This window comes from Artemia franciscana, chromosome 1 (genome assembly GCF_032884065.1).
Source record: "Artemia franciscana chromosome 1, ASM3288406v1, whole genome shotgun sequence".
NCBI lineage: Eukaryota > Metazoa > Arthropoda > Branchiopoda > Anostraca > Artemiidae > Artemia > Artemia franciscana.
In genome coordinates, this window is record NC_088863.1 from 13,896,823 (window position 1) to 13,920,568 (window position 23,746).

Sequence of the window (23,746 nt, forward strand, 5' to 3'; positions counted from 1 at the left end):
ATAGTAAAATGTGAGACTGATTTAATATGTATATTTAATATTATTTAATATATATCTAATCTGATTTAATATATGATTTAATATATATCTGATTAAATGTAATCCGACGAGAAACCATAGTGTCACACCACTGGGCTCACACGGTCAAACCTTCTCCTCTTTTTTATTATAAGATATATCTGTAAGGGATTGACAATTATATATTTAGCTTAATATAAAACTTATATAAAACTTATACAGACCTTTCTAATATATAGAACTTATATAGAAAATATAGTATAAACTTATGTATTTATATATATATATATATATATATATATATATATATATATATATATATATATATATATATATATATATATATATATATATATATATATATAAAATATATATATATATATATATATATATATATATATATATATATATATATATATATATATATATATATATATATATATATATATATATCTTATTATAGAACTCTTATATAGAATAAATATTGATCTTTCGTCGCATCAGAAATTGTTGCTAAAGTTTTTATATTTTGACAACAAATAAACAAAGTTTTTTTAATAGACTAAAATATCCATATTATACCTAACAAATAACTTGAAAATATTATGTGTACGATTGGGACTGTCCCTTCTCAACTCCTTGCAAAATCCCGATAAATCATCAGAGTAAACTACTAGCAGCTTTTATGGGTGCAACAAATCCAATAAATGGATAATTATAATTTTCGCAACTATTATTTTATTTATTTTTATTTTACTTTGTAATTATATAATTATTAATCATAGAATTTATAAATTAATATCAATTAGATAAATTTACAAATATTAATTATAATTATAAAATTTATAATTATAAATTTGTAACCATAACCCTTGTAAACATGTAATTCAGTTATTCTTTTTCCTTGTTTAACAAAGACATACACAATTGGATCTTCTTAATGCAATGTGAAAAGTATCTTCTACTGTGATCGTTTTGCCCGTGTCATTGAATGGGCATCAGGACTTCTCATGATAGGGGTCAGAATGGCTTCAGTTCTATAATAAACCAAAAATTATAAAGATTTTTAATCTACACAATGAGAAAGGCTCTTCTTTTGGTAATTTAAAAAGACCACTAGAATTTTTATTTTCATCTACGAACTTTTTGTTAGTAATAAATATACATAGCTTAAAAATTAACTTACGCAATCAACTTATATATTCGTGTATTTTTATTACGTATACGAGGGGGTTCACCCCTTCGTCAATATCTCGCTTTTTACACTAAAGTTTGAATTTGTTCCAATTTGTTAACAATGTTCCCTGAATCACAAATGCTGTTTAATTAGAATAATAGCTCTTTGAAAGTACTAAAAAAAGGTGCACCCCCTTATATACGTAACAATTTTTGTTCGTTTTAACTTTTAATGTTGCTTCTTACTTTCAGTTGAAACAAACTTGTTTTTTTATTATTTAATTTCTGATCGTTTTTCAAATAGTTTTGGGAAATCTAGAGCCCCCTTCATAGAAAATTCTCTCCCCCCTTGAAAAGTTCCTCAATTTAGAGACCTTACCGCGTAACCCTCTCCCCTCCCGACCTTCTTGACATACAAAAGAATAACCCTTGAAAACCTCTGTATGTTTCCCAATAACCAATACTATATGTAAACAATGGGCAAAGTTCATATCTTGCATTGCTTCCCCCTGGGACTGTGTGGGATTAAGGCGTCCTCAAAACATAGCTATTAGATTTTTTGGCTATGCCGAACAAAATGGCTATCTCAAAATTTGAAATACTTTGGGTAAAAATGAGCTTTGTAGGAGGCCTAGTCGCCCTCCAATTTTTTTGGTCACTTAAAAATAGTACTGGAACTTGTAATTTCCGTTATAATGAGCCCTCTCGCAATATTTTCGGACCACTGAGTTGATACAATTATCCGTAAAAAAACGAAAAACAAATAAACACGCATCCATGATATTTCTTCTGGCAAAAATTCAAAATTCCACATTTTTGCAGCTAGGAGTTTGAAACCTCTACAGTAGTAAGTACTGTAGCTAGAAAGTAGTAAGGCAAATTTTCTCAGAATCGTAACTTTTTTGGTTAGTACTAAACTTGATGAAACTTGTATAGTTAAAAGCAGCATAAAAGTCCAATTCTTTTGATATATCTATTGGTATCAAAATTCTGCTTTTTAGAGTTTCGGTCACTATTGAGCCAGGTCGCTCCTTTCTCACAGTTCGTTACCACGAACTGTTTGATTTCTTCATGGCCTGTTAATTCGTTTACTACATTTTCGGCTTAAATAGCTGTAAATTATCATCTCTTACTCTATTGACCTACAGTTTTATCTATGAAAGTTTATTGGCAGGAATTTGGTATTATTAGTTCAATTTGTAAGCTAAAACTCCCCAATCTCCTAATTGATAGCCCAGTGGAAGTCAGGGTGAACCTCTAACTTTATGGAGCCTCTGAGCTAATAGTCTTTTTCCTTACAGGAAAAGGACATCCAGCTTAAGTTGCAACTCATATTTGACCATCTTCAATCCTCGTCTGAAATGGAGCCACCATCTTCAAAAGGAGATTTAGACGGTTTAAATGACCGACACAAGAAGTAAGTATTGTTTTACAATTGCTAAATGCCTGACAATCGCCAATTGCCTATTATTATTTTTTTAGCATCAAAGAACAAAGATATGTTTTATTTATTTATTCATTTGTTTGTATCTATTTATATGCCAAAGCTAAGAGTCAGATTAAGCTAATTTTGCAATAATGAGAAAAAGTGGAAATTCAACAAGAAGAAGAAAGAATCAAACTATAGTAGATGAACAAATTAGACAAAAAGAATAAAAGATGGGTTTCGGCCAATTCTACTCTCTTTGGTGACATTTATGAGCCTGATATCACTTTTTGTTTGTGTTATATCTTTCTAATAATTATTCTAAAATGAACCAAAAATGTCTTTTCAATAGGAGTTATCTACGCTCCAGACATTTGCAGTAACAAAAAATTTCTTTCTAATTAATATCTTCTGAATTTATAATTGGGTTCCTAGTTTTAGGGTATCTAAGTAAAATATAGTCTGTACCCATGCAATCCATGAAAATGCATTTCAGTCTAGGTTTTACAATCGCTATTTTTAGGGGGGGGAAGTTTGGTTCTTTAGCAAAACAGTCCTCTCAAGCATGAATTGGTGGGATTAAGCAAAGAAAGATACAGTTTAGAACTGTAGCTAACCACTATTCATTCTTTTATTTAACTGTGCAGAGCTCCATTTTTTTCCTTGAAACAATGACTGTAAAGTAATGTAATGTGTGTGTGCCACAAACTTTCTATATTTAATGAAAGTAAATCCTCAGTGCCTAACGAGCATTTCGTGTGTAATAGGACCCATATTAGCATTTTTTCAATTTAAAAATATTCCAATTAAATAAAATTTTCGAGATCATACATGTTACAATTACAAAAAGGTTTCTGTAAAAATACCCATTTTTCAGTTTTCCAACGGTTGTAACAGTTATTACTCTTTTATCAGTGTTAAATTTTTTTCTATTATTACGGCTAATTTTTTTGTCATTTTGTTTTCTGTTGCTATCTCTGTCAATTTAAGACCAACTATTTACAGCTAAACTTTATTGATAATTAAATAAAAAAAACAACAAGTTTTTTCAACTGAAAGTAAGGAGCGACATTAAAGCTTAAAACGAACAGAAATTACTTCGTATATGAAAGGGGCTGCTTCCTCATCAACGCCCCACTCTTTACGCTAAAGTTTGACTCTTTCTCTAAACTCTTCATTTTAAAACAGTAAAAAAATTTAGCGTAAAGAGCGGGGCGTTGATGAGAAAGCAGCCCCTTTCATATACGAAGTAATTTCTGTTCGTTTTAAGCTTTAATGTCACTCCTTACTTTCAGTTGAAAAAACTTGTTTTTTTTATTTAATTTCTGAACGTTTTTGAATCAATGCATGTTTTGATTTTGGCTTTCCGCAGAGAAATAATTAAAACGAAATTTGCATATTTATTTTTTTTGGCTAAATGGCTTTCTCATAATTTCGATCGAATGATTTTGAGAAAAAAATAGCGGGGGAGGAAGCCTAGTTGCCCTCCAATTTTTTGGTTAATTAAAAAGGCAAATAGAACTTTTAATTTTTTACCAATCTTTTTATTAGTAAAAGATATACGTAACTTATAAACTAGCTTACGTAAAGAATTTTTATTCTCATGTTTTTATTACACATATGAGAGGGTTCGCCCCCTCGTCAGTACCTCTCTCTTTACGCTAAATCTTAAATTTTGTCCCAATTCATTAAGAATGACCCCTGAATCACAAAAGCCGTAGAATAAATAGTTGACATTACTAAAAATATTTTAGCGTAAAGAGCGAGGTATTAGGAGGAGGTGAGCCCCTCATATGGAAAATAGTTTCTGTTCGTTTTAAGTTTTAATGCTGCTCCTTACTTCCAGCTGAAAAAAAACTTTTTCATATTAATTTTTTCATTGTTTTTTTTAAATAATGCTAGTAAATCCTCTGCTCCCTTCATGGAAATTTTCTTCCCCCATGACAAATTCTTCGATGGAAAGTTCCCCCAGCATATCCCCCTCTTCTCAACCCCTCCTCCCAACCAAAAAATCCTCCTGAATACAACACCTGAACACTTCCCAATAACCATTACTATGCACTGGTAAAAGTTTGTAACTTGTACCCCTCCCACGGGGACTGTGGAGGAGTAAGTCGTCTCCAAAGACATAGTTATAAGGTTTTTAAACTACGCTGAATAAAATGGCTATCCCAGAATTTTGATCTGTTGACTTTGGGAAAATAATTAGCGTGGGAGGGGGCCTAGGTGCCCTCCAATTTTTTGGTCCCTTAAAAAGGGCACTAGAACTTTTTATTTCCTCTAGAATGAGCCCTCTCGCAACATTCTAGGACAACTGGGTCGATACGATCACCCCTGGAAAAAAAAACAAACAAACAAACAAACAAATAAACACGAATCCGTGATCTATCTTCTGGCAAAAAATACAAAATTCCACATTTTTGTAGATAGGAGCTTGAAACTTCTACAGTAGGTGTCTCTGATACGCTGAATCTTATGGTGCAATTTTTGTTAAGATTCTATGACTTTTAGGGGGTGTTTCCCCCTATTTTCTAAAATAACACCACATTTCTCAGGCTCGTAACTTTTGGTGCGTAAGACTAAACTTGATGAAACTTATATATTTAAAATCAGCATTAAAATACGATTCTTTTGATGTAGCTATTGGTATCAAAATTTCATTTTTTAGAGTTTTGGTTTCTATTGAGCCGGGTCGCTCCTTACTACAGTTCGTTACACGAACTGTTTGATCTAATGTAGTTTTTTTTTATTGTTTTTGAATGATGTTTTACCACAACTTGTGCTAAAATAATTCTTTGCTTTCGTTTTTTCTTTCTTATCTGTGTCGAAGCTCATCACGGCAGGAATAGTTTTCAAAGAGCTCCACAGTTCAAAAGTTTTGCAAGCTGTCAAATATTTTTTAAAAGAAATGAAATTCTAGTTTTCTCTGAAGTGAAAAAATGCATTTTCTTCAGTGAAAAATACAACTATTCCCCTGTTACTCTCCAAATCTTTCTATATCGATGATAGAAAACCATATTTTTCACGGCCTGTGATGATAAAAGAATTTTGTGATTTCAAAATCGGAGAATTTCTTTTCCCCAAAGAAATTCATTGATTTTGAAATTTTTCTTTTTCTTTATTTTTTTTTTCTTCTTTTAGTATTTTCTCTATTTTTTCTTGTCTTTCTTTTACATTCGAAAGTACCTTATGCCTTTTTAAAGTTATTAACCGAAATAAGATTCTTGACTCCAATCTACTATACGATTTGGTAATAAATTCTTGGAAAAGCAACCCCTTCTTCAGAATATGTGAATCTTCTTAAAATAAAAAAATCTAAACTAATTACATTTTAATTTTTTTTCTTCATTTAAATGGAATGCCTCCTCTTGAAAAAAGTGCTCTAATTATTGTACTTTTGTCGCTTAATAACGCTTTCTTCAACACCATTTTACAATAATCATAATTTTGAAATGGAAAATATGGCGTCTTTGCTACCTAATCTGACGTTTTTGACTATAATAGACCATTCAAATTTTGTGCCAAATTGTGATTTTTGTTCGTTTTTGGTTTCTTTTTGACGCCTAATGGTCTAATCTGCTATGGTCAAATTTTTGAAATAATTGGGCAAACCTTTATTAAGCTGTGAAAGGGAGAGTCGAGACCAAGCTCTCAAAGGGAGAATCTGGAAGATGGAAGTGTGGTGAAACATACATCACCCCCTTATCCTCCCTTTGAAAGCATCTTGGAAAACGGTATTTTTGCATTTATTTGAGAAGTTTGAAAATGTCAAATACAACTTTTCGATGTAACGTTGACTATTTATTTATTGAAATAATTTTTGTCCGTCTTAAATTGGGTTATTATTAAATAAATTTCTTTTTGTTCGTCATGGATTTTAATTTGGCTATTCACTTTTCTTTGAAAAACTTCATTTCTATAAAACTAAATCGAAAAGAATTCCTTCGAAAGAGTATAAGTAAACTCTATCAAAAATAACAAGTTCGTAAATAGACTAGAAATCCATAGCCCAATGGCCTCTAACAGGTTTTTAAACTTTCAGGAATGTTAAATAGCAGTTTTGTGACTTCTTTTTATTTTTTTGATAAAGTATTCTAAATCCTGTTCAAATTATTTTATGTAGGAAGTTTTATTTCCTCTTTTTTGCAGACTTAATCAGCTATTAGAACCTAAGAAATACAATTTTGAAACCGACATTCAAGTATTGGAAAATCTTGAAAGAAGTTCCACGGATATGGAATCCTTATTAACTGAAGTTTGCAGTTTTAACGCTTTCGATGCAAAACTGTCTATTGCAGATAGTCAAATAGAGGTAAAATTTTTCGCGTAGAGACCTTTTCTATAGAAGAAGAAAGTACTATGAAAAACAAACTTTTAACGGTGCAATGGTGTCATTCTTTTGTTGACCCACTGGAATGAACACCTGTCGTTTACTTCCCATTTACATGTTGAAATTTCAGGGGGAAGGAAATTTCTTTGATGAGCTTTTACTCCCTGCGTCTCTGAGCTAAACCAGCATTTATTTACTTGAATTCTTTTGGCTCTGATTTTTCTCTCCTGGGGGAGTTGGTGAGTTCTTGAAAATCATGCAAAGCATAGGTGATCAGATATGCTTGTCTAATGCTTACTAATAATTTAAAAGAACCCTTAGAATTGTTTCTTAAACAGAACTAATGAGCTACATTAAAACACAAAACGAACAGAATTAAATTCCTGTGATAAGCTAAACTTTGAAGAACATAGTTTACTGGGAATGACTAAACGAAACCTAAAAGGGGCAGAAATAGAAATGGTCAAGCTAAACTTTAAACGGACAGACACTGTCTCAAGAAGGATTTCGTGAAACCACACTGAAGAAACCTGCGTCATTTGTGCTTTACTGAACACAACAAGACATAATAATTCAGAAGCAGCTAATCAATGTTTTGATAGTTTGACTCGATGATGATTTTCCGAATGAATTGCAATTGAAAGGAAAATTTTTGCTGAGAAAATATTATGTTAAATTAGTAAAAAAAAAGTTTTCAATTTAAATGGATTAAGGTCCTAGTACAGGCCTATTTTGTTGAAGCACAAAGTAAGGTCTTAGCTTGTTTTGAATTGAATCGAGACTTAGCTCATCATTCCAAAGTGACAGTATGAAGTAATGGCACAAATCTCCACAGCATATGCCGAGCTTGTTTGCCTACCGACCCTGTCTGCAGTAGGGCTATGGAATGCCCTGGCTTAGACTTAGCCTTAGCCTGTCTTTGTACCGTCGTTTTTCCAGAGCTTATGTTCCTTTCCTGATCTTTTTACAAAAGAACTTAAATCTGCTTGAAATTTCTAGGTTTGTCCCCACACTTATGAGATTACGAGAACTGAGGGGCCAGATTTACTGGGGATGGTCAGTTTCAACCCCAGTAAGTAAATATTAACTAGAGTTGACTTTGCCAGTCCTGTTTAGAAAATAAAATAATCGGTTATACCCAATTTTGAACATGTAATTTTATACGCGATGAAGGTAAATTTAAACGCCAAAATAGGTTGAGCTCTCTGTGAAAGAAGTTGCCTTCGTTGGTGGTTATAGTATGTTGTACTTCACGCCCTTTTACACACAAGAAATGAAATAACAAATGAATTAACCTTCATTGTCTATATTTTATACATTAGATATCTGTATTAATCGGTATTTCTATGCTTAGTGTAAAGGACCATAACCTTTTTATTGTTACTAAATGTTATAAATGCATTGGAGTCGACAATTCTTTTTCCTGAACAAAACAGTAGACGATTGTCACGTATTTTCTTTTTACTAATTAAATCGTAATTTATATGCTATGGTAGTAAATTCGGGGTTTCTTTGGGAATTTAATGGTTAAGCTTGGTTTTCATGTAGTACTTCCTGCTGCATATACTTGAGTCAATTCCTGATTAGCTACCAACTATGCCATAGCTTTTATTCCCTTTATTTTTATTGGCAGAATTTTCAACGTTTATTTTTATCCCCTAGGCATTCACAGGAAAGCTGCTGCCAGTTATGGAATATATTCAAGAACTGGTCGATCAAATGACACAAAAGTACTTCTGTTTTGAGGAAATTATGCCGTCAGAAGTTTTTCGGAAGGTACTCAAATTTCTTCTCTAGTATTTCTTTGGTATGAATAGTTTGGATTTTTGTACTATTGGGGTCTCACTCTCCCATTTATACTTGACGGTCGGGTCAAGTAAGATTTATGGGAGGTCATTAATTAGTTTATATCGGACTGAAACGAAATCAGTTCATTAGTTCTAAGGACAATCAAAACCTGCCGCAGTGTATTAACGAAAATGAAAGGAGCACAGCTTGAAGTAGCTTGAAACGTAGCTTGATGTTTTATAAAATCAGCCTTTAAGTTAAATTCACATTTTCTAAGTTTGGAAGAAGAAAATTCAAGTTTTGCCAAATCACCAACTGGAAAAAAAATAGCCGCTTGAAATTGCTAAACTAGTATTAGAACGTTCATAATTTCAATATGTTACCAAGAAGCAATGCATTGCATCTAATCTGCTTTTCATATGTGTTTTCCCATTAGACCATACATAAGGTGGTGGTGAGCTACCCTGCTGGATTCACATTAGAGCTACAGCCTAGGAAGTGAAGAAAAAACAGCAATTTTTTGATAATAAACAATAATGACTGGTACCAATCTATCAAGCGAATACAAAAAAAAAATAGTGATTATAATATTAACAAAACTGTTTCCTTGTTTTAGGAGAAATAGAAGTTAAACTTTGTTTTGGGTATGCCAGGGATTAATTTTAATCTAAGCTGTACATATAAAAAGAATTTTAATGAATTCATAGACTATGTGGCACCATCTAATCTTTGTATTGCAAAAATAAGATAACAAAATGACTAAAACTGGTCAGAAACAAAATCATCCAAAACATATATCGTATCAAAATTGGAGAGTAATCCAAAAATACAAAGCTCCCGACATAACTGCAAAACTACAGGAGCATCGTGATAAGTTATCGGCACAAGCATTTCGACGGCTTACCCCATATCATGGGCTCATCTGTTTGTTCTGTTGACATTTTTCCTGGTTAATTTTGTTGTACTTATTGTGTTGTTCCTTTGTACCTTTGTTCTCACCCGTTTGTTCTGTTGATTTTGTTGTACTTCTGTGTTATGTGTTCTAAATGAAGTTGTTTTCTTTTCTGATGTTTATTCCATTTTCTCTCTTTTTACTCTACGATCCTCACATTGTTTTGTGCATTTGGTTATAAATAAATTATTATTATTGTTATATGCTTATAGTTTCATTATAAATTGTGAATATACAAATGCAAAAAAAACTTTGTGGCTTTTAGGCAATATAATTTCATTTCATGTCTATAAAACTAGTGGAAACGATTTTATTTTCGAACGTTTTATTTTCAAGAATGTCTTGAAGCGAAAAGACAAGGCTCAAACTGTTTTAGAAAACCCATAAACTTCTTAAAACTGAGAATCAGTTGAGATACTGTGATGTTCAGTAGATAAATTTACCCAGTGTGCTCAGTGGGAAGGTGGGAGGGGTGAAATCCTGTTTGATAAAAGTATTGTACCCTGCCTTTTTAATTAAGATGATCAAATATATAGTCTGAATTCTTATGAGTTAGTGTGACGTGGATTTAATTAGTAACGATTTAAAATATAACCAAATGAAGCAACTTCTAGGTACATGCCCCCACCTTTTTCATTTGTTTTACATTTATTTGTCTTACCTTTCCGTAGATCGGGGATCTGGAATCATTCTCTGAGAATATTCGTGTGAAAATAGAAGAAAAGGAATCAGAGGCACGCCAAGGACGAGCTGTTCGTGGTGAATATTTGCTGGGTGTTGAGTCATTCCAAAGTTGGATGCAAACAACAGAAAATAGAATGAGAGAAAAGAGCCTACAGCCATCTTCACTGATAGAATTTCTGAACGTAAGTGCCTTTTACATGTAGTTTGAATGAGCAGAAACTGTGCAGTTGGCAATAACTCAAAATTTAAGAGAACTTTTTACAAAGTTTTGAGCGTTGTGCCAGAAAAAAAAATAAACAATTCAGTACCATGCTATAATAATAGATGAATAGATTAATATATTCATTTATAACCATGATACTTCGACATATAAATAATAGCAGCAGTCTTTCTAAACTAGACACGATAAACAAACTGGGGTTGAGTGAATAGTAACAACTAATAATTACAAAAACAAAGTACTAACAACAACAACAACAAAAAAATGAAAAAGAGCCAGAAAACAAACTCTGTCGTCAAAAAAAAAAAAAAAAAAAAAAAAAAAAGAAAAAAAAAAGAAAAAAAAGCCGCACAGGAAAAGAAGAGAACTATGGGGCTTGAACATGCCCACCCAGAATTTACCTTTTTATTTACTTTTAAAACGCTGTTAGTGTTCAACCGGTCTAATGCTTGGCGGAAGAGAATTCCATGCACACGGTCCTAAATATCGCATCGTAAAACCACACGGTGTACTACTACGGTGCCCTATAACCAAATCCTTGGCGTTTCTCGTACTATAACCAAGTACATTCACATTACTTGTATGAAGTGAGTGAAATAGTTCAGGACATACATCATTTGAACATTTGCTACAAAAATAGCGGCTTGATAATATCTTATTTGGCCTACTTTTATAATCTTCTGCTTCTTAAAAATGAACACGTGTCATCATCCTCTTTTACATATCCTCTGATTAGTTTTGCTGCCTTGTTTTATAAAATTTGAATAAGAATTGTTAGCTAGAATAATTAGGCAGAGAATATTTCAGCCTTCTAATAATTCCAACTGCTCTGGCAACTTTCGAAGCATCCAAATCCCTGTTTTATTTCCATGACAAACGACAATCCAAGTTAAATCCAAGATATTGCGATCACTCATCTTGTTGTGCGGTTTTTGCGCGAGGCGAAATTTTCCAAAAAATAGGGTTGTGTTCCTATTGTACTGTACGCTATAAAATGCGTTTTATTAACATTAACATAGAAGGGTTAAGGCTTAAACACATATAAAAGCGGTTCAAACACTCTTAACCTTTTCCAATAGAGCCTCCTTACTATGATTAGAGAAACTAGTAGCAGTATCACCGGCAAAGAGCGTGAGACTTGAATCCGGCATGTAAAACCTCTTGTTGTCAACATGAAATAAATAAATAAAGTAGCTGGCCCAAGACTGAACCCTGTGGAACATCATATTTAACAGGGAACTGACTAGTAACGATATCATTTAAAATAACTCTTAACAGATTTTCCAAATAAAAATTTGTCAAGTTAATTCAAAAAAGATCCTCTAATACCTAAATATTGTAAACGACTTTGTAAAATTTCAAAATCAATAGTGTCAAAAGAGATTTAGCAATAGGGCTTGATGAATGACCACACTCATGACATCTAGATTAAAAGTTAATGTTTTACATAAGCTTACTTGAACATCCAGAGTCACTATGGACGTGTGACTGGTGTGAGGATAGTCATGGTGGCAAACGCGCTTGTTCACTAATAAGTGACACGTCACTTTTAATTCAGTCTTTTAACCCCTAGGTGTAATTGTTTAAAACATTTCATTTTCTTTTTTTTGTACTTAAAGGCTTAACATCTATTGAGGGTAGAATGTGTAAAATATTGTAGCATTTGTTAGACAGTAGATGAAACTAAAATATTTCTTGATTTAGAAAGAATCGAATTATTTTCTAGTTAAATTTTTGAGTATTTGTAAACTTGTTCTGTATGAACCAAGCATATTGCCACTTTTTACTTAACTTACTGACTCTGTTTTCAAAACCTAGTGGCTTACTGTGAGCCCTTCCTCTCATCCGATTCGGCTCAAAGTTTGTGTACAGCTTTGATTAATCTAATATTTTAACATTATAAAATATTTGAATCTCTAAAATACTTAATAATTATCCTACAATTTAGCCTGAAAAATTAAAAAAGTTTGTGGAAATTTGAGCCCAAGTGTACCTTTGCCACTGGGGATATGGGCGTTTCTAATAGACCACACATAGATTCAAGCATTCATTGGACAAGCATTTTTGCCTTTAAGTTATTTTCACGAAGGAGCACGCTTATTTATTTTATCTATTATTTATTTATTTATATATTTTTTATTATTTTATTTATTTATTTATATTTATTTATATTTATAGTTATCTATTTTCTTATTTATATATTTATTATTATTTATTTTACTTAAATAAAGAACTGTAAGTAATCTGATATCAGTTGACTGAAAATTATGTAGTTGACCATAATTACTATGGCTTCTGGGACTATATTTCTTCGTAGTTTGTTGTATCATAGAAATACAGTTATTTTTCTTCTTCTTCTTCTGGTGCCAAGAGTGATTGGAATTTGATGCTACTGGTTATACATTTATATAAATGTTGATATCTACTTTTTATGACAAATTTGGCAATTCTTTTATATTTTTTTCCAGGAATTGAAATTGGACCTAGTGAGTGTGACAAAAGAAATGGATACAATAAATAAATGTGTACAAGTCATAAGGCAGAAGTCCAAAAATGAAGAATATTTAGAAAATATATCGGTGACAATGATTTCCTTAACTCATCAAATAAAGACCATAAAATCGTGGCTTGAAGAAAATAAGTTACAGGTGAGCTTCTTTATGATTTAAAAAATATGATGATTAATGGTAGAATGAATAGAATGAATTTCAGTCCATGAATTAATTATGAGTTTTTTGTAATTAAATAAATTAAATAAAGGAATCACAAATGCCGTTCAATCAAAATAAATAGCTCTTTTTAAGGTACTAAAAAAAACTTTAGCGTAAAGATCTAGGTATTGAGGAGGGGACGAACCCATTCCTATACGTAATAATGTGTGTTTATTTTAAAATGAACATACCCCCCCCCCCCATAATACTGTTATGACTCGTAAAACATCAACAATGCATATTAAATATTTTTTGAGGCTTTTTGAAAGTTTTGTTTTGTATTTCCCTCGCTCCAACAAAAATCCTGGATATAGCACAGCTGAATTACCATTAACCTGCTGCTATCTCCTTTGGTTTATAATTCAAATATGATGCCTAAGCAAAGATAATAAATCTTGATAAACCAAAAGTTTGGTAACAATATGGTGCAGAAGGTCAAATAACCCATTTTATTGAAAACACACCGTAAGCTGAACTGGCTGAGGGGACGCACTTTTTCCCTCCCACCCACTCTATGTGTTCAGTATAGATGATTACACCTTGAAAGTCGGTGCTGTTGTTATCATAACGTAAAGGACAAAGGAATAACCTGGAAATACTGATTGTTTTTGTAATTCAAGTACGTCATAATTAAATTACAATATTTACCTGTGAACTGTGATCTCTTTCTCGTTCTTGAATTAATTCCTGCATTAGCAGGAATTTGGATCATTTGGATCATTATCCAGACTAATAATTTAGTTTAAGTATTTTTAAATTATTTTGTTTTAATATTTATCTTCGGCTCAATAACCTTTTTAGCAGACGTTTCAAAAACAGCTAAACGGTTATAGTTATTTATATCTGATTCTAGATTAATTTATGAATTTTTTTTCACTTATAAGGGATACAAACTCTTTGGTTTTTAGCCATCCCTCTTGAGTCCTGGTTTCAGGCATCGGCCCACGTTCGAGGCATAGGTTTTCATGTTCACGTTCAACACGTGTTTTAAGCAGGTTTGGTAAATATTTGTTTTCATGTTCTCCATGTCCAACTTGGCGGGAATTTAAACGTATTCGTTTACGGGCTCCAAGCGTGTTGGATATGGGGTCTCTCCAACTTCGTGTTGGGTGCGGAGTGACCTGAAACTGGGGCTTCGTTCAAGGCCTGAAATGTTAAATTTGGAGTGTTAATATTCTGTCTGTTTCGTTACGTCTTTCTTTACTCATTATTCCTGCTATTGTAGTGTGCATGTAAGCAACGTTTGAATTTTTCCCCGAAAAAACGATATATTTCCCCCTAAAATTTACATATTCTAATCTTGGATGGGAATTTGGAGCCCTGTTAATGTTGTATTTCCATTAAATCAATAAGATGATCTCCATACTTTAACAAAAACTGACTTGAGTTTGACATGATGAAGAATCTATTATTTTGGAATCGATTAGAACTAGGAATAAGAATCAACAATCTGCTTTCACGTCTGCTCTAGTTTGAATGTTTAGATTTGGGACATATAAGAAACTATTGTATTTGTAAATCTATGCTATACTGTCAGGGTCGTATCCAAATTTTGTCGGTCTGTCGGTTCCGGTTTTGCTAGTTTAGGCACTTCCAGGTAAGCTAGGACAATGAAATTTGGCAGGCGCATCCTGATCAGATCAAAGACCAGATCAGACCGGATCAGGTTAAATTAGAAATTGTCTTCTCCCCGGTTTGACCATCTGGGGGGTGGGGGACGGTTAAATCGGAAAAAATAGAAGAAATGAGGTATTTTTAACTTACGAAAAGGTGATCAGATCTTAATGAAATTTGATATTTAGGAGGATATCGTGTCTCAAAATTCTTATTTTAAATTCCGTCCGGATCTGGTGAAGTTTGAGGAGGACCTAAAATCTTGGAAAACGCTTAGAGTGGAGGGATGAGGATGAAACTTGGTGGGAAAAATAATAAGAAGTTTTAGATACCTATTTGACATAACTGGAACGAACCCGATCTATTTGGGGGAGTAGGAGGGGGGGGGGGTAGGGTTAATTCTGAAAAATTAGAAAAATGAGGTATTTTTAACTTACGAAGGAGTGATCGGTTCTCAATAAAATTTCTTATTTAGAAGAGCCTCGTAACTCAGATCTCTTGTTGAAATCCCGACCAAATCCAGAGTCATTGAGGGGGGGGGGGGTAGTAGAGGGAACCGGAAATCTTGAAAAACACTTAAAGCAGAGAGATCAAGATGAAACTTGGTGGGAAGAATAAAAACAATTCCACGATACGTGAATGACCTTACCAAGACCTGATCAGCTCTGAACCCGGTGATATTGGGTGGAGTTTGGGGTGAGGGGTCTAAATCTTGGAAAACGTTTAGAGTGGAGGGATTGTGATGAAACTTGGTGGGGAAAATAAGCTAAACTCCTAGATACGTGATTGACATAACCGGAAGTGGATCCACTCTATTTGGGGGAGCTGGGCGGGAGGGTTGATTCTGAAAAATTGGAAAAAATGAGGTATTTTTAACTTACTAAGGAGTGATCGGATCTTAATGAAATTTCATTTAGCAGGACCTAGTAACTCAGATTTCTTACTTTAAAATCCGACCGGTTCTAGCATCATTGGTGGAGCTGGGGGAAGGGGAACTGGAAATCTTGGAAAATACTTAAAGCGGAGAGATTAAAATGAAACTTGGTGGGAAGAATTAAAACTAGTCCAAGATACGTGACTGACATAACTGGACCGGATCTGCTTTCTTTGGTGGAGTTGGGGGGGGGGAGTAACTCGGAAGAATGAGCTCTTGGCTCGTTTTGCCCTTGTCAAAAGTGCCGTATGAGCTCTTAGCTCTTGTTTTTTTTGTTTTTTTTTGCTCAATCCTACTGTAAGTGTAACTGTTTATGCATAGTTTTACAATTGAAACAGGGAAGGAGGAGGATTTTTGGGATGTCGGGCAAATTTAAAGAAAGCGAGAAATTTAAAGGAGATAATCATGAAAGAAGTTCAAACTTGGTTAATACAATGGTGCATCTTCAATTCAGTAAGTAAGATAGATTAGAAATTTTCTCAGCAAATTTTTTTGGCCACAGCTCAAAAATGTTTGGAAGAATAGTAAGATAAGTCTGCAAACCAAGATTAGAATATTGGAAGCTGCAGTCATGACACTGGCCAAACATGGTTCTGAAGCATGGACGCTCCGAAAAACGGATGAAGATGTGCTAGATGTTTTCAAATATTATTTCTCTCGAAGCAATCTCTCAAGCCTCAAAAGTTCATATTAGGACAAAACTTTCAAACCGTCCTGTTCCAAGGTATAAAATGTCTTTAAGGTATAACGACCCCTCCTGGTATAAAGTGGCTGGAAACCAACTATTGTTGACATGAAGTCTAACTTGTAGTTACATAGTAATAATAAATTTCAAGGAAATCTGACTGAAATCAAATCTGATCAACAAAAAAAACTCCTTTGTTCATGTTTTTATGAGCAACTTAAGAAACAGAGAAAATAGTGCACATTCTTACTGTCGGGGGAGGCTCTAAAATGTTAGAGACGCAAAAGGTGCTGGTGCTGGTGGTGCAATAGGTGGCGCTGGTATTACTTTGAGTGGTATCCCGAGCATTCCCTCCTCTCTCTCCGAATCACATTTTTTAGTGATGATTTTGATTCTTTCCTGCAATTAAGACATTATAAATATGTGTCTATTTAAAAACGGAAATATGTTTTCATTTAAAAAAAGTTCTCAGTTACTTAGAGAATGACATCAAAAAAGAATTTATTTCATAAAATAGTAGAGAGCATTATAAACAGCCTAAAACAAGAGATATAAGGCCACAAGCTAATAGAACTTATCACGAGCAGAAAATTGGAATGAATCACTTATACAATTATAATTAACGTATTATACTACTTATTATAGTTATATACGAACAGAATTTAACCTTCTATAAAAAAAAAATCTCCAGAGAAGTATTTCAAGAAAAAGTAAAGAAAACACTAAAATGTGAGAGAAAAATAAATATATTTCTTCCAATCAATGTGGACAAAATAAGTTTCAAGTTCATTTTAGAACTTAATTAAATAAAAAAACAAGTTTTTTTAAATGAAAGTAAGGAGCGACATTAAAACTTAAAACGAACAGAAATTACTCCGTATATGAAAGTGGCTTTTCCTCCTCGACACCCCGCTTCTTACGCTAAAGTTTTTTATTGTTTTAAAAAGTAGAGTTGCGAGAAAGAATCAAACTTTAGCGCAAGGAGCGGGGTGTCGAGGAGGAAAAGCCCCTTTCATATACGGAGTAATTTCTGTTCGTTTTAAGTTTTAATGTCGCTCCTTACTTTCATTTAAAAAAACTTGTTTTTTTATTTAATTTCTGAAAGTTTTTGAATTAATGCATGTCTGATTTTGGCTCTCCGTACATAAATTATAAAAATTAAATTTGCATATTAATTCTTTTTTTGGCTAAATGGCTTTCTCTTAGTTTTGATCAGACGATTTTGAAAAATAAGGGGTGGGGAAGGAGGTCTAGTTGCCCTCCAATTTTTCGGTTACTTAAAAAGGCAACTAGATGTTTTATTTTTAACGAACGTTTTTATTAGTAAAAAAAAATACGTAACTTAAGAATTAACTTACGTAACAAACTTTTATATTCTTATATTTTTGATTATATATGTGAGGGGGCTGGTCCCCTCGTTAATACCTCACTCTTCACACTAAATCTTGTCTTATCCCAATTCTTTAAGAATGACCCCTGAATCAGAAAGGCCGTAGAATAAATAGTTGAAATTATTAAAAAAAATTTTAGCATAAAGAGCGAAGTATTTAGCTCCTCCTAAATACCTCGCTCTTTATGCTAAAGTATTTTTAGAACCCCTCATATGCATAATAATCTCTGTTCGTTTTAAGTTTTAATGCTTCTCCTTACTTTCAATTGAAAAAACTTTTTCATGTTTACATTTTCATTGTTTTTTTTATAGTAATGCTAGAAAGTCCTGCGCCCTTTTCATTGAATTTCTCTTCCCCCATGAAATATTCCTCCAAAGAAAGATCCTCCCATATAGCCCCCTCCCCCGAACCCCACACCCAAACCAAAAAAAATCCCCCTGATAACGTCGGTACACTTGCCAGTAACCATTACTATATGTAAACATTGGTCAAAGTTTGTAACTTGCAGCCCCTCCCCCAGGGACTGTGGAGGGTAAGTCATCCCCAAAGACATAATTATTATGGTTTTCGACTATGCGGAACAAAATGGTTATCTCAAAATTTCGATCCGTTGATTTTGGAAAAAAATGAGCGTGGGAGGGGGCCTAGGTGCCCTCCAATTTTTTTGGTCACTTAAAAAGGGCACTAGAACTTTTCATTTCCGTTAGAATGAGCCCTTTTGCAACACTCTAGGACCACTTGGTCGATACGATGACCCCTGGGAAAAAGAAAAAAAAAAAAACAAAAAAAAAAAAAAAACAAATAAACACGCACCCGTGATTTGTCTTCTGGCAAAAAATACGAAATTCCACATTTTTGTAGATTGGACCTTGAAATTTTTCCTATAGGGTTCTCTGATACGCTGAATGCGATGGTGTAATTTTCGTTAAGATCTTATGACTTTTAGGGGGTGTTACCACCTATTTTCCAAAATAAGGCAAATTTTCTCAGGCTCGTAACTTTTGATGACAAAGACTAAATTTGATGAAACTTATATATTTAAAATCAGCATAAAAATCCGATTCTTTTGATATATCTTTTAGCATCGAAATTCCGTTTTTTAGAGTTTCGTTTACTATTGAGCCGGGTCGCTCCTTACTACAGTTCGTTACCACGAACTGTTTGAAAAAACTATCAGGCCAAATCATTGAATAACCAAATCATCACTATATCCGATGATTTGGATAAACTAATGCTAATTGGCGCCTGGAATCAGATCTATCATCTTTAGTGGTACGTTAGCTTTTTAAAAGTTGCTGAGTTAGATGAAGAGAGATCAAGAAGGATCAGTTTCCATTGTTTCTGTAAAGTTTCTTCTTTCTTGGATTTCGGTTTGAATTAGGTGGAGTAAATTCTTGCATAAACTCGTTATAACGAACTGGGTGATTCTTCTTGGGGTTTGCGCTTGTGTCCATCTTTTTTTTCTCCTAATATTGCAATTTCTCCGTCTATGCCAGTTAAATTCAAATGAAATCTTGCGTTCAAAAGTATTTAATGTTATTCTGAATAAAGCTAACGTAAAATGCTTAAAAATAATGTGTAAAATAAAAGATTCATACCATCTTTCAACGTACCTCAGCTTTTCAAAAATCGCTTAGTTAGATGAAGAAAGAGTAATGGGTATCAGTATCCAAATAAATTAATAATCATTTAAGATAAAAATAATTTTAAGCTAAAAAAAATACGTCTTTTAAAAATACTTATCCAAATAAATAGTCTAAAAAAGCATTTTATAATAATATAATTTTGTATAAAATGTTTTGTGTGTTATTACATTAGACATTTTAGCACATAGAAAGACTTGTAATATAAGAAACGCATATAATCGAAATATAAAAGCAAAATAAGGAGCGTTTGAAATACCATGAAAACCTAATTCCTTTGATGTGTGTATTGTTTCTGAAAAGTTTCTTTTTTCTTGGATTTCAGTTTCAATTAGCTGGAGTAAATTCTTGCATAAACTTGTTATAACGAACTGGGTGATTCTTCTTCGGGTTTGCGCTTGTGTCTATTTTTTTTCCCTATTATAGCAATTTCTCTGTCCATGCAAGTTAAATCCAAATAAAATCTTGCGTTCAAAACTATTTAATGTTAGTTTTAATAAATTTAACGTTAATTGCTTGAAAATTATTAGTAAAATGTAATATCGAAAGTGAATAAAATAAACGGTTGCTAATGAAAAGATTTCGAGATATCCCAGGTCTTTGCTACTCAATTCTTTACATACAGGATTACTTGTATCGTTGAATAATTTTTTCATCAAATCTATATATCATAAATCAATTATCTGACTCTGATTATAAATGTTACGTTAATTCTTTATGAAAATAGTTCTGCTGCGCAGCCTGTTTAATTTGAAAATTGTATTCTCAAATAAAGTTTCATCTTTTCTTTTTCTGAAAACCAACACGGAGTCCAGATCAAATTTTTTTTCAGGTTTGAAGGATTTTTTTTGGGGGGGGGATCCTTAGCCTTTCGTCTTCTTCTTGTCAGACACAAAATTACCTTGCTAAAGGTAATTTTCACATTCATTGCATATCCATTCAGCTTCATACCTCGAATGCTAGTAGTAACTCTACAGGACTAGAATCAGTTTTCAAAATTTTACAGAAATAGTTGTACTTTATCCCTGTGATTTTTAAATTCCTCTGTTACTAAAATCCGGAAATGTTTATGGAATGTAATACACAATTTTGATAGTTTAAGAAACAGGTCGCCTTTTTGTGGGGCTGTGAAAAAAGATGATTTTTGACGATATCTTCTTAAAGCAATATGAAAAGTGTTTCCTATTGTGGTTCTTTTGCCCTTGTCTTTGAATGGGCACCAGGACTTCTCATGATAGGGCTTAGAATGGCTTCAGTTCTATAATGAAACAGAAATTACAAAGATTTTTAATCTATCAAACAGTTCGTGGTAACGAACTGTAGTAAGGAGCGACCCGGCTCAAAAGTAACCAAAACTCTAAAAAAAAGAATTTTGATACCACTAGTTATATCAAAAAATTGCATTTTAATGCTGATTTTTAATATACAACTTTCATTAAGATTCGTCTTACCTATCAAAAGTTACGAGCCTGAGAAAATTTGCCTTATTTTCGAAAATAGGGGTAAACAGCCCCTAAAAGTCATACAATCGTAACGAAAATCACACCATCAGATTCAGCGTATCAGAGAACCTTATCGTAGAAGTTTCAAGCTCGTATCTACAAAAATGTTGAATTTCGCATTTTTTGCCAGAAGACAAATCACGGATGCGTGTTTATTTGTTTTTTTGTTTTTGTGTTTGTTTCAAGTTCTATAATGAACTTGAGTTTGTTTCTTCAGTTCTATAATGAACCAGAAATTACAAAGATTTTTAATTTATACAATTCGAGAGCCATTGCTCTGTCTCCAATCACATTTTTTGTTACTTGAAAAGGCCACTAGAACTTTTATTTTTATTTACAAACTTTTTTACTAGTAATAAATATACATAACTAACAAATTAACTTATGTAACAAACTTATGTATTCCTAAATAGTTCTTTTGAAAGTACTAAAAAAAATCTTTAGCAGAAAGAGTGAGGTATTGATGAGGAGGTGCACCCCCTCATATGCGTAACAATTTTTGTTCGTTTTAAGTTTTAATGTTGCTCCTTACTTCCAGTCGAAAAAAACTTCTATTTTAAAATTTAATTTCAGATCATTTTATAAATAATGCTGGGAAATGCTGAGTCCTGTTCTTGGAAAATATTCTTCGCTCATGAAAATTCCTCCATGAAAAGATCCTCTCACGTCCTCCACATTGAGGATCCTCCATGTTGTTATTTCGTTTACTACGTAATTGGATTAAATAGCTGTAATTATCATCTATTACTCTTTTGATATACATTTTTATATATTAAAATTAATCTGTAGGAATTTGGTATTTTTAGCTCACTTAGTAAGCTAAAACTCATAGCCCAGTGTAAGTCAGGGTGAAACTCCAACTCTATGAAGCCGCTGAGCTAATAGTTTTTTCAGGCTCCCCCTCTTTATGCTTTCTAAAAGTTAAGGCTCCTTATCCTAAATAGCTGCATTTATGTTGCCGAAACAAAGCAATTAAGGGGTCTAGAAACCTAGAAATTAGAAATTTTGATTCTGGCTTAATGATTGTCCGATGATACGGTAGATTAAAATGACTCATTTCGACAAATCATTTGCATTAAAAACTATTATCATTCCTCATCCCATAATGTTTCTGTGGGCTGTCTTGATTTTCATATGACCGTAATAAAATGGACAGAAACCTGTCCATTTTATGGATATTTCTTTATTTACAGAAACCTGCCATGGAGGTCTTAGAAGAGATTCTTAAACTGGAAGTGATCTTTAACACCATTACAACATCAGAGACAGAAATGAAAGAAACTTTGGATTCAGAGGTAGGTATTGACTTTTTGAACGTTGAGAATGAGCTAAAGGATATAAGGGTAAGTTGAGAGGAGAAAATTTTTTTTATATATAAAATTACCTCTTGAGAGGAATGGTTCTTCCATTGAAACAAAAGATTTTATACTATAGATTATTGATCTAAAGTTGAGATGAAAATAGAAATATGACCTTTTCCTCCCTTTTTAATGAATATACGCTCTAAAAAAACTTCTATTTTAAATGTTTAGCACAGATACCGAGTATTGTGCTCATTTTTTCTTCTACTTTAATGCTTTCGATTTATGTTTTGATTTAATTCTATTAGCAATTATTGGTTTAAACTTCAACCGTAAATTAGGTCACTGAATCGTTTGTACTGAAGATGTTTTAATAGACACTGTTTAGGAATTGGTACCCTTCTGAGTGATTTATTGAAAAAAGAACCATCCTTTAAAGTAACATCAACTGCCTTTTAAAACCCCCCGCAAAAATTACTCTAATAATAAAGACACATATATTTAGATTTGGCTTTTTTTTGCATTAAATGGGATCTCCATGAATTAATTGCTGTTTTTAATAATTTTTCGTCTTTAATAAATTGATGTTGTTAGTGAATACCTATATTTAACCATCAAATTACCAATGTTTTCATGGTCACACTAAGATTTGAAACTTAAGGAAGGGGGAAAGTAAACAAATTTTTCTCAGGGGAAGAAATTAGAAACTGAAAATAAGTTTTAAAATATGTTTGGGATCCAGCTTCTTGTAGTGGTGTTGGAGCAGATGTGTATTGGCGGAGTGCCAGGAGCTGTATCCTTGCCGCTCTAAGGTTAAAATAGTCAAGAAATATTAACTAAAAATTAAAAAATATCCCGCTAAGTCAATATAAAAACAGACATTGTTTATTTCTTAAACAATATATATAAGAATCCTTCCCCCCCCCTTGAAAAATAACTAAAATTAACTCTTAAGAATTGACCAGTATAATGGGAAAAGGGAGTCTACTGTTTCCTTTCCTTCTGTCAAACGTTAGTCAGAGCGCCAGATTCTGTATCGTGCACCCACCCATGCCGGAAGGTACAAAAATGCTGAGGACGGATCCTAGGGTAGTCGACCATGCTGAAAACAAATATCGTAGGGCGCATGTTTGCCGTTGGGGTGTTTCCGATATATAGGCCAAAAACGCCAAATTTAGCCTATAACTAAGTTTGGCGATTCAGGATTTTTTTGCAACTTATTGGGTTGAGGAATCTGGCGTAATGTTATATCAATCGAAAGAAGAGATCTAGATCTACAAGAATATGATTTTTAAATTGAAAAAAAAACACTATTTTTTTCTCTATTTACTGCAGTTTCAAAATAAGTGCTGTAAAATTCAACAAATATCT

The 23,746-nt window shown here is 32.8% G+C and overlaps 2 protein-coding genes across 3 annotated transcripts in view; one reads left to right on the forward strand and one right to left on the reverse strand.

Moving 5' to 3' along the window:
- The window catches only part of LOC136026093 (FGGY carbohydrate kinase domain-containing protein-like), a 461,793-nt gene that overhangs the window by 125,135 nt on the left and 312,912 nt on the right, over window positions 1-23,746 (reverse strand). The window lies entirely within an intron of this gene.
- LOC136026114 (uncharacterized) overlaps window positions 2,500-23,746 on the forward strand; it is a 56,403-nt gene continuing 35,156 nt past the window's right edge. For both annotated transcript variants that reach the window (XM_065702400.1, XM_065702409.1), the window contains exons 1-6: window positions 2,500-2,611; window positions 6,770-6,932; window positions 8,613-8,726; window positions 10,362-10,556; window positions 13,063-13,242; window positions 22,268-22,369. In XM_065702400.1, the coding sequence (XP_065558472.1) occupies window positions 2,556-2,611; window positions 6,770-6,932; window positions 8,613-8,726; window positions 10,362-10,556; window positions 13,063-13,242; window positions 22,268-22,369 (810 nt within the window). In that variant the 5' untranslated portion in view covers window positions 2,500-2,555. The remainder of the gene's footprint in view (window positions 2,612-6,769; window positions 6,933-8,612; window positions 8,727-10,361; window positions 10,557-13,062; window positions 13,243-22,267; window positions 22,370-23,746) is intronic.